Source organism: Equus caballus, chromosome 15 (genome assembly GCF_041296265.1).
Source record: "Equus caballus isolate H_3958 breed thoroughbred chromosome 15, TB-T2T, whole genome shotgun sequence".
In the NCBI taxonomy this organism is placed as follows: domain Eukaryota; kingdom Metazoa; phylum Chordata; class Mammalia; order Perissodactyla; family Equidae; genus Equus; species Equus caballus.
In genome coordinates, this window is record NC_091698.1 from 60,376,611 (window position 1) to 60,389,114 (window position 12,504).

General features: G+C 34.1%; 1 protein-coding gene across 2 annotated transcripts in view; it reads left to right on the plus strand.

Annotated features, from left to right (window-relative positions):
* The window catches only part of PPP4R3B (protein phosphatase 4 regulatory subunit 3B), a 67,415-nt gene that overhangs the window by 23,755 nt on the left and 31,156 nt on the right, over nucleotides 1–12,504 (plus strand). For both annotated transcript variants that reach the window (XM_023619652.2, XM_023619655.2), the window contains exons 5-7: nucleotides 3,120–3,197; nucleotides 4,788–4,904; nucleotides 6,356–6,472. In XM_023619652.2, the coding sequence (XP_023475420.1) occupies nucleotides 3,120–3,197; nucleotides 4,788–4,904; nucleotides 6,356–6,472 (312 nt within the window). The remainder of the gene's footprint in view (nucleotides 1–3,119; nucleotides 3,198–4,787; nucleotides 4,905–6,355; nucleotides 6,473–12,504) is intronic.

Below are 12,504 nucleotides of genomic sequence, written 5' to 3' on the forward strand. Positions count from 1 at the left end.
TGATATATATTGCAGATAGCAGGATTTCAGCACTGAAAGAAAAATTTCTAACCTTTCATCCCAATTACTAATTAAATATGTAAAATCTTCCAAAACCTTTTAAGAAAACAACTGTTTGCCTAATATGGTTCTTTGTTTTGTTTTTGAGATTTTTGTACTCAAATGTAGGATTTAACCTGTTGCATTTTATCTTATATTTGGCCGATTCTAGTTTGTTGTGTGTATTTTGCTTTGGTTTGTTTTATAACTTTGAACTACTTAGGAATCTATCCTGTTATGTGTGGTTGGAGTGACAAAAACCTCATTATGCAGGAGACTTGGATTCTAAATCCATCTCTCACTAGCTAGTGTCAGATAAGTCCATTCTTTGGGCCTCAGTCTCGTGAAATTTAGCATTGGATTAGGCAGTCTATAGGTGACCTCTTAAAGCCTCATCTAATTCTAAATTTCTGCATTTACATGATTCTAAAAATGGTGAATGGGTTGTGGGTTTTGGTACTTTGGTTTTGTGTATGTGCCTATTTTTACATTATTACAGAGGAAAAAGTTTGATTCAGACTTTTTAGAAGCAGCTCTTTCCCCATAAGGTTTTGTTCTGTTATCCAAAAAAGCAGACACATGCAATTTGATTCAAAATAGTTATGTTTTGTTAAAATAAAAGCTCTTCAAATGAAATGGAGGGGCCGGCTCCGTGGCCAAGTGATTGGGTTCATACGCTCCGCTACAGCGGCCCAGGGTTCAGATCCTGGGCGCGGACATGAGACTGCTCATCAGGCCACATTGAGTCGGCGTCCCACATCCCACAACTAGAAAGACCTGCAACTAAGATATACAACTATGTACGGGGGATGGTCTGAGGAGATAAAGCAGGAAAAAAAAAAAAAGAAGATTGGCAACAGTTGTTAGCTCAGGTGCCACTCTTTAAAAAAAAAAATGAAATGGAACAGAAAAACTAAAGTGATCTAAAGAGACTGGTTTAATTACTGGGAGAACCAGGGAACTTAGGATTTGGGGAGAAACATTCCATCTATATTTATGATAGATTTTAAGCTGTCAATCAATTGCTTCCTTAATATGTACATTGGAACAGAGTGCTTTTGTAAAATATTATCAAGTATAATGTTAGAAATCAGAAAAAAAATATGTACTAGAAATCAGAAAGCATTCTCCTGGCAGACTGTAATACTTGAAATTGCCTCTATAATACTTCATGCAGTTTTAGCTGTCAGCCCACAAATAATGAATCATGTAAGAAGGATTTAAGTGGGAAATTGCATTTATCACAGAATTGGAACTATTTTCCTGTAAAAATATTCTGAAAAAGTTAAAAATTTTTTAGACAAGAAAGGAAGATTTAATCTAGGAGAGATGCAGAGAGAGAAAAATTTATAAAAGGTGTAAGTAGAGGTAAATGTGTACTTACCAAATCTAAAATATTGAGATAAGTATTTGGAAGAAGTGATTTGAGGGATAAGTAGGTTACATATGCAGTTGAACTCCCTCGAAGGTGGATAGTTCAGGCTATAATGCATAAGGTCCAAAAGAAGTCAATGAAATAAATAACAAAGGAAACACCATTCTGAGTGAGACTGATGAAAGGGGTTGTCTCTCAGTGTTGTGTCTTTGAGTAGCAATAATGGATGTTTTAGTGGGAGAGCATGTGGTATTTTCTGTGATCATACCTAGTGGTTTTCATTGGTTTATTTTTTCATATACTCCACCTTATTTCAGAAGGGCTTTAAGGGACTGATTGCGCTTTGTGAATGATCCACAGTAAGGAAAAGGGCAGGTATTTGAGATATATCCTTTACATGTCATGGTTTGATTTTATCATCAACCATCAGGTATCACTATTACAAGCATTTTTAGAACATGCTACTTTAATTAATTAAAATTGATATAAGTTGTATTTCATAAAAGTGAATTTGGGAGATAGCTGAAGCTTAAAACACAATTTTCTTTTAGCAAGTTTAATGGAAATCTTCTCTAAAGTAAATTTCAATATTCATGTCAGTTTTTTCCTTTGTAGTTTAATAGTCCATGCTCATTATAGAAAATTGGAAAATATAGATAAGCAAAAAGAAATCGCTCATAATCCGTCACCAAAAGGTAGTTAACATTTTAATGTTTATGCCTTCTAGACTTTAGACACACGTTTATATTAAAAATAAAATCAGAAGGTACATACTCTGTTTTTCTGTTTGTCTTTTTAAACAGTGCTTAGAAAAATTAACACGTGTCATTTAATACCTCAAAGTCATCAGTATGAAAGCTGTTATTGTAGTGTTTTGTCATTTAGTTATATCCTTGGGGACCACAAGAACATGTAAGACTCTACTCCAAATGGCCCTAGATTACTATATTTCATGAGTTCTTGTGTTTTAAAAAGCTTTGTAATCTTATCGCTGCCAGAATTCGGTTTCCTTTACTGTCATCCCTGTGCCACCTTTGTAATTTAACTTTTCTAATCTGCTATTTGTAATTTAAATTTTTCTCACTGACAATGAGATCTTCAAGCTTGCTTGAATTATGTTTAATAGACCCTGAGAGGGAGCTAGAGAGGCTCTGAGTTTAAAGTAGATGAGTTTTCAGGCATGACATCTGGAACGTCTGTTTTTCTTTTCTTTATAGTTGATTTTTCTGGTTAACTGGGGTATTAATGTATATACAACATTGAATGATGTAATTAAGTTTTGAAAATTATGACATAAGTACACCCTAGATTTTTTGTTTTGTTTTTGTTTTGAGGAAGATTTAGTCCAGAGCTAACTGCTGCCAATCCTCCTCTTTTCACTGAGGAAGACTGGCCCTGAGCTAACATCCATGCCCATCTTCCTCTGCTTTTTATATGTGGGACGTCTACCACAGCGTGGCCTGCCAAGCGGTGCCACGTCCGCACCCGGGACCTGAACCAGCAAACCCCGGGCCGCAGAAGCAGAACGTTTGCACTTAACCACTGTGCCACTGGGCCAGCCCCTATACCCTGGATTTTTTAGGTTTCATAATGAAGCTGCTATTAGGTTTTCAGCTACTTTAATAATAATTTATGTGAATCATATATATGAGTGTAACTTTATACTTTTGTTGATATTTCTTACTAATTATTTCTTCTCGTATAGGAAGATGAGAAGTTTTTGTCTGAAGTTTTTGCACAATTAACAGATGAGGCTACAGATGATGATAAACGGCGTGAATTGGTAAGCTGTTCTTGAAATTCAAACCCTTAAAGAGTGTTACTCTTTTGGCATACACAGCTTTTAATAATGAATTTGTTAACTTGAGAGAATTTTTTATAGTTAGTATGAGATGAAAGCTATCTATTTAAATTATGCTGTAAGAATGATTATTTTCAAAGTTTCTAAAACTTGCTCTTTTGTATATTTTAGAAATTTCTTAAGGTATTTTGATGCGATTATCTCATCGCCATGCCCGCCCCCCCATGAGGGAATTTGTGTGCCTTACAAACCCCAAAATCAGATATGTGGTTTACGTTAGGACAGAACTGCAAACTCATACATTTTTCTGGTTGTAGATAATAACATTATAGAGATACTTTGCTTTTTAAACAAGAGGTAAGGAAGATGCTTTATTAATAAATGAATGATAAATAAGTTGGTTCTTGGAAATGTTTTTTTCTTTTGAATGTGTTTATAATCACTTTAACCATGCTTTGGAAAAAGAGAATGATGATTGCTGTTATCAGCAGTTTGCCATTTTCTCAAACATTATAATTAGATAATTGGGTTTTAAAGAAGTAATGAAAAATTGCTGACTTAAAATCAGCCCAGTCTGGGGCCAGCCCCATGGCTGAATGGTAAAGTTTGTGCACTCCACTTCAGCAGCCCAGGGTTTTGCCGGTTCGGATCCTGGGCGCAGACATGGCACTGCTCATCAAACTATGCTGAGGCAGCATCCCACATGCCACAACTAGAAGGACCCACAACTGAAAATATACAACTATGTACTGGGGCACTTTGGGGAGAAAAAGGAAAAATAAAATCTTAAAAAAAAAAATTAGCCAAGTCATCTTTAGTTTATTTATTAATAGTTCTCTTATTTAGAAAATTAGTCCTTTAGACTAGAGAATCTCTAATGTTCTTACCAATTCTTAAAAATTGAATTGTGGGGCTGGCCCATTGGCACAGTGGTTAAGTTCGCACACTCCGCTTTGGCGGCCCAGGGTTCACTGGTTCGGATCCTGGTGTGGACCTGCGCACCGCTCATCAAGCCTTGCTGTGGCAGGTGTCCCACATATAAAGTAAAAGAAGATGGGCACAGCCAGTCTTCCTCAGCAAAAAGGGGATGATTAGCAGTAGATGTTAGCTCAGGGCTAATCTTCCTCAAAAAAAAAACTGAGTTGTACTTTTGAGGGCTCCCTGGGAACCCAGCCACCATTTATTATTGCATGGTTTCTATGAAAATATGTGCTCTCATTTAAAATATCTGCTTTACCATGGGATTTTTACACCTTAATCATAAATTAAGAGTAGCATACATATATGTATGCCATCTGAGATTCCACATACAAGGTGTACACTGCAATGTCTTTAGAGAGTTAATTGTTCAGTATTTGAGAAATAATACACGGCTTACTTTTGGGATTTTTTTAGTTTTAGTTTTTTAGTTTTTAATATGTTCTTTAATGTAGGTTTTGAGGTACCAGAATACCCTGAAAAGTCAAGGTCTTTGAGAAGGGTGAATTCTGCACTGTGGTAGATCACATTACAGTGTGCCTCTAGTTTTCTTTTATGTGTGTCAACTTCTAACTGTACTTTCTAACATTACAGGTTAATTTTTTCAAGGAATTTTGTGCATTTTCTCAGACATTACAACCTCAAAACAGGGACGCATTTTTCAAAACTTTGGCAAAGTTGGGGATTCTTCCAGCTCTTGAAATTGTAATGGTAATTATACAGTTTCTTTTCATATTTTTGAATTTGTGAATTTGTAATAGATTTATATTATAGGTGGGAAAGTATTTATTATAGTAATGCATATTGAATTTTATAATTTGGTTATGATTCACTTGATAGTGAATTATTATAAGAGTTTTCAGTCTTCAGAATTTCATTAACTTAAATTTGTAATATTAATATGTAATTACTTGCGTATAATATGGCCTCAAGTGAATAAAAATCCCACATTTTTACAACACTATTATTTCTCCTGTAATAATATTATGTTTCATAGTAAAATAAAATATCTTTCCTTTTTAGACCAGTGAGTGAAGTGAAAGCAGACTGGATCAACATGGCTCATGCTGCAATCTGGGGTTAGGGCAGTGGTTCTCATACTTTTGTTTATATGAGTTTAATCCATTGGTATTTATTTTATGAAAAATTAAAACTGAGAAGATTAAGTGTTTAGTAATTCATTTAAAAATAATAAAATCAACCCACCATATGTTAACATAAATAATATAACTTCTGTGAAAAAATAATTTTTCCAAAACAAAAAAAATTGAGTAATAAAAGTGGCATTGTTTCACATTTTTTGCCAATCCTTTTAATGTCTAGCTTAATAAAAGATAGATTCTCATAGCAGCTTCTGCGTTTAATTTGTTGTGATATCAACATATCTTGTAGCCTGTGGAAAACTCCACTTTACTTGTGATAGACTAAGAAGAAGGCCAGTATTGCGTTAGTGTTATTTATTATTATGAAAATAGTTTTAATCTCATGCACTTCCTGGAAAGACCCCTCTCCAAGATTTCCTGGACCACACTTTGAGAACTGCTGAGTTAGAGAATGTTTTCAGAATCACCTGGAGATTTGTAACTCACAAATCATGTGTCCTTCACGTGTTGAAGGAGGGGAAACATTCAGGATCGCTACCTTAGAAAACTAAGTTGTGGGGAAGTGAAAATACCCAGTGTGTTTTCAAAGTGTTCTCTATATGAGGATGAGTCATGAACGAGAGAATCCGGTTACTAAGGAGTAACTCTGGCAAATCCAGGACCAAAGACAGATTCTGGAAAGTTTTGAAGCCTTAGCTAGGAGGCATCATTCACATTTTTTGCATATATTGAAATCAAGAATCCTCTTCCCCCAAAAAATTTTTTATGGTGTTTGTAAAGCATTAGTTTATAATCCTGTGCTGATTCTTATATATAAATCCTCTGAATATTTACCTTTGTGGTGGTAAAAACTGACAGAAAGCAATCATTGAGCTGCCTGAAAGTTTTTAGTATTTGTAAAAGCAAAGGAAGAAAAGGATGGAGAGGTTATGTATTTTGATTCCAGTACAATGTCTAGTTCCAAAAAGTTGAAGGTGTGCATAGATTTGGGAAAGAAAATAGTAACGCAAGTATAACTTTGTTAACAGTCTCTTAGTAACCTAATTTTCCTTTTATCAGGGCATGGATGATTTGCAAGTCAGATCAGCTGCTACAGATATATTTTCTTATCTAGTAGAGTTTAGTCCATCCATGGTTCGAGAATTTGTAATGCAAGAAGCCCAGCAGAGTGATGACGTAAGTAGTAATGCTCTGTTTCTATGAAAATTACCTGTAGTGTAATGTTTGCAAACTATTGAGAGAAAAGGCATAACCATAATCTTAATCTTTGCTGAAGCAAAATAATAGATTTCTTCTGATCAGTCGTGACTTTGGCAAGCCCAGAATATGTGGCAGTTGATTTGTTTCTTGTAATAAACACATATTCAAACTAGTATTGAGATAAATAGATTATGATAGAATGAAATTCTTTGATGTGGGTCTTAAAAAAAGTTTCAAGTGCTCGTGAAATGTAATTTCAAGCCCTTAGGTCAGCATAGCTAAGAAGTTGCTTTCACTTATTGAAATGTGTATATTTTTTTAGTGAGGATGAACGTTTAATAATGAGATCAATGTTGTATTTTCCCACTACAGAAATATTTAGACTTTCCCCTTAAACTGTTTTAAGAACAAAATGAACAGATAGCTGTAATTTAAAATACCGTTTCTGATGTGAAATAAATTTTAATGTTAAGTAGAAAATAACTCAAATGTAATTATATCTCTTCTTAATAAAGATTTTGATTCCCAATGTTAATTTGATTCTTGTATGAGTCACCATTGAGTTAAACTGTATTTGTTTTATATGTTTCATGTTTAACTTCTTAATATCAACTTAGGTTTTTACATTCTATCTTTGTTAGATATTTCCAATTTTTGTAAGTAATTTTATTTTAGAATCAGTTTGAGCTAATGCTGTAGTTTATATATTAGAAGAGAAATGGAAGAAATATTTTATGTTAGGTATATTTTAAGGTTTATTTTTAAACCCAAATGATGCTAAATCTGACTTTGAAGAGATATACCTAATTTATTAATCAGTTTGTAATTTCGCTGTTGATATTCTTATCTTAGTGACATCTTTTACAAAAGATAACTTTTAAAATTAACACTCCTATTGCTCCACCTTCAGTGATGTGTGTGATTAAAGGCATTCATCATAAAATCTCTCAAGTCATGAGCATAGTAAGCTACTAACTTTTAGAATTCTTAACTCTTAAAGCTTTTATTTCTGTTTTCGTTAGATCCTTGTTTACATTTAATTGATGCATGAAACTTAGAGAAGCAATTACTGATTTTTTTTTCCCTTTTGTTTTGGTGAGGAAGATTGGCCCTGAGCTAACATCTGTTGCCTGTCTTCCTCCTTTTGCTTGAGGAAGGGTGTCACTGAGTTGACGTCTGTGCCAGTCTTCCTCTACTTTGTATGTGGGACACTGCCACAGCATGGCTTAATGAGCAGTGTGTAGGTCTGTACCTGGGATGCAAACCCACGGTGTGCACAAACTTAACCACTACACCACTGGGCTGGCCCCAGGGAAGCACTTACTGATTTTTAACTATGAAAAGTCTCTTTCTCAATTTCTCTCTTTTTTATAATCACAGTCTTCAAAGTCTTTCATTTCCCTGAATTTCTGAGATCTAAAATTTTACAATTTAAAAATTTGGTTGCTTCAAAATAATTGAGTTAGCCCACAAAAGAGGATAAGTTATAGTTTTTTTAATTTTCAAAATTAAGGATTTTACATGCTGAATTGTACTACTGGGTTGATGGTAACCTTCAAAAAGAAAAAAAATATAGCTTACCTGTGTATTCAGTATGTAGTTGATATTTTGATGGCCTTTCAAAAGAAATGGATAGCATTCAAACTTTTCTTTCTAGTATAATGGAGCAAATTTGGTTTTAGGAACATGGACTACAATATTAAAATATATACTGAGAGCCAGCGCTGATGGCCTAGTGGTTAAAGTTGAGCAGTCACTGCTTTGGTCGCCCAGGTTCACTTCCCAGTCACAGAACCACGCCACCCATCTGTCAGTTGCTTTGCTTTGGTGGGGGTTCACATTAGAAGAACTAAAACAACTTACAACTAGGATATACAACCATGTACTGGGGCTTTGGGGAGGAAGAAAAGAAAACGAGGAAGATTAGCAACAGATGTTAGCTCAGGGCGAATCTTTCCCTGCAAAAAAAAAAAAGTATGTTGAGACAAAGAAATATTAACATTTGTCACTGTAGTCATTATTTCTGTCGAAACTGGAAGGCTGGATAATTGCTGTCTTTTTGTTATGCCACAGATTTCACACTTTTTTATGTTAATGGCCTTTGAAACATTTAGTAAAAACTTATTTTAGTATCTGACTGGATAAGTAATACAGCTATTACTGAACTACTTATTTTGGCAGATATTTTCAGTTTATTTATCACTTAGGAATAAATTCATATGTTAATTTTTAGATATGATAATAGCATTGAGGTTTTTTTTTAAGAGGTCTTATTTTTTAAAGATTCATACTGAAATATGTATAGAATTATATGTATGGGATTTGCTTCAAAATAGTTCCAGAGGTGAAATTTGCCATAATAAGAAGTTAAAAAAATATATAAGCTAATCTTTGTGGGTTGACTGTTCAGTATTTTATGTTGAACATATCCCATTTCATTTCTTAAAATTGTGTCAATTTTTTAACTTGAAATAATTTTTAATTTTTACAGAAAAGTTACAGTAATAGTACAAAGAACTCCCATATACCCTTCACCCAGATTCCCCAATTGTTAACATTTTCTCTCTTATTTGCTTTATTATTCTCTTTCTTTGCTTGTATTTGTATATATACATTTACATATATAAATAATTTTTTTCATTCTGGACCATTGAAGAATAAGGTACAGACATAATGGCACAATGTCCCTTTACCCCTGTTTACTTTAATGTCTTTGTACTAAAAGCTATGTATACATAACCAGAGTAGAATTGTCAAAATTGAGAAATTAACATTTTCACAATATCTAACTACGGCCCTAATTTAGATTTTGTCAGTTATCCCAATAATATCCTTTTTAACCAAGACAAAAATGAAAAGTTTCTAGTCCAGTATCCAGCAATTTGAATTTGTCTGATGTTTCTTCATGATTCTATTTAGGTTATTTCTTTGTGTCCAGAATGGTATAGAAATAACCTCCACTTCAGTGCATCATGTTAAGAAATTCCTCTAACTTTAAAAAATGAGCTTAAGTTTTTGTTCAGTCTCTTTTGCCATTTCACAGACTTAGGGAATGGGATCATTATGTTCTGTAGAATTTGAGGAGCTATTGTTGCTTTCTTCTAACATGTCAGAATGGGTTGAAAGAGGTATTGGTTCTATAATACTTGTATCCTTTATTCAGGTTGCTGCAGAGCAAATTTCATATGCATGACTTTTTTTTATTCTTACATTTATATTAAGAAAAAAACTGGAAAGGTTTTCACAACATCCTTCAGTTATTTTTATTCTACTACTTCAGAATATTTTTCCTGCTCTTGCCATTCTTTCTTTCTTGTCTTACTTACTGTATTAATGGAATCTAAGATATACAGATGCTAATATTTTCTTGATGTTACCAGAAGTGTCAGTGGAAAATTTTCACATAACTTTGTCATGATTGCCACTTGGCTGATAGTGACTCTCTTATGCAATAGATTATAAAATATATCTCAATATCAAGAAATTAATATTTCTAAGAAATCTATGTTAGTAGCAGTGAAATTAAGCATGTTCTTTATCTTTCCCAATCAGAAAATAAAGATGCCAACTGATAATCTGGATAATCTCTGAATTCCGTTTGTAGACACCCAGAACTTGCACTCTGTTGCTTATTACTTTTGGCAATGTTGCAAAATTCTTAAACCACTTAAATGTCCTTTAAAAACAAAAGTATGTGCTTCTAAGAATGGTATGAAGTGAGTGATGAAACCAACAGGAGTATCTTTTCTCTAAAACTTTGATTTAGAAACAACTACAACTTTGAAATATCTCCCAGAAGCTTACTTAATGTTGTAATCTTACTTAAATGTTGCTATTTAGGTGAGGGATAGCAAACTTAACGTACCCAAAGGTAAATAAGAATTGGTGGGCTGTGGTCTCTGTTGTGACTCTTCAGCCCTTCCACTGTAGTATGAACTGTCCATAGACAGTTTGAAAGTGAATAGATGTGGCTATGTTACTGTAAATGTTTTGCTGTAAAACTTTGTTTACAAACTAGGCAGTTGGCCGATAGTTTTGTAGTTTGCCAACCCCTGACTTAGACCCTTTTCTCAGAACATTGCACGCAAATGATGGTGGCATTTAGGTGCTGATTCTGAATTGAAAGTTATAATTGCAGAAGCTACTATGCAGTGTGAAAGAAGTAAAACAAACAGACCATAGGAATAAGCAGACATCAGTGGGGAGGAAGAGGTTGGGCTCTCTTAAGGCTATGAATTTAAAATGGTGTTCTTTGGAATAGATTTTGGTGCCCTAGCATTGGAATAAATTCACTGGGGTTACTCTATAATGGTTTATTTTCAGATCCACCGAAAGAAAAAATTTTCTGGTAGTTTGTCTTACATTTTCATTGTTTTGCCGCAGTTGTTTGAGAATGAGTTTTCTAGCCTGAGTAATGCCATTGTTGGAGAAGCAGGTTAAGGAAAATTGGATTTGTACTTGTAGTGTTTTAATGCCAGGGAACAACTTTAGGAGACAATTAGAAATGCTGACTTGAATTTTGAGAGGGTTGTCCAACTTTAGTGATCTTCTGTTCCATTCCCCTTGTGCCATTGGAGAAACTGACATGGAAGAGTTAATAAGGTCACTTAGATAGCTAGTTATTGGCAGCACTGCAGTTAGAGGCTGGGTCTTTTGATTTAGCTATTTCTTCTGCTTGTCAGGCTTGCTCTGTTGTGTTAATTAAGAAATGAAACATGCCTTACAGACAACTTAGAATGCTGATAATACTTTTAGTTTATTGATGAATATTCAACCATTTATTATATTCCTTAGCAACTATTTGTTCATTATCTGTGAAAGCACATTATTACTTTTGAGTGGATTTAGTCATGCATTGTAGTAGACTAGTTTTAGTTGTTCACTGAGCTGAGGGTACTTCTGGGATAGGACTGCATTGCTAATCCATACTGTTCTATGCAACATAATCTCTAGATCCATGGTTAATTCCAGTATTTTAGAAGTTGGCTTTTACTTTAGCAGAATCCAATAATTCAGTACTACTACTACTACTACTACTACTACTAGAACCTAACATGTATCATAGGACTCATCTCATTTGTTTCTCATCTCTTAATGTCTTTCATTGCCTGATGTCTTCTGTATTACCAGTTGCAGTTTCATATATTTTGTCCAGTTTTTTATTGTTGTTTCGGGGCAAAGAGTAAGTCTGTCACTCCATCTTGGCCAAAAGCAGAAGTCTGATTTGATTTTTCTTTTCAGAGCAGATTTTATTGCAAATGACTGGCACTTACTCAGAATTGGACATTTTCTGGATTCATGTCTCTTTTGTGTTATTTTCTTTAATAATTATTCATGTCTCATTAAAATGAGACTTCTGAATGTTAAAAAGTAAACCTATCTGACAGAAGGGTTTAGAAACCAACTTGTTTTAAGACTTTCGTGTCATTGAATGTGGCAGTTGGTTATTGATTGTGAGAAATCTCCCTTTTTTGCCCGTTTTTTCCTGCCTCTTTTTTTCTTTCTCTGAGTCTTGCTATCCTGTTTTTTCCTTTTCCCTTCTTCAACAATGAACCTGTAAAAATAGGCTCGAAGAGTACTGTTCAGTTTTTATGATGATGATAGGAGTGTTTATTCTGTAGCCATTCAACATGATGGCCACTCACTACCCATGGCTACTGAGTGCTTAAAATGTAGGTAGTATGACTGAGGAATTACTAAGTTTAATTTAAACAGCCTCGTGTGGCTGGTGGATATCATATTGAACGGCAGAAGGTTAGAATAATTACCACCTATACAATCAGTCTAAGGAGTTAATCTTTTATCTTCTAACCATTCTAAGCAAAGGATTGTCTTGATCAGATCTCTATTTTATAAGGATAGTTCTAATGGCATTCTGGAGAACAGACAGCTGGAAAATGAAGGCCAAACCTGTGACAGGAGAAAGGAAGGAGAATGAGGAATTAATATATCACTTAGGAATGGTTTTGGCTTTATTTACCAGAAAAACCAGGAGTAACATCAGCAAG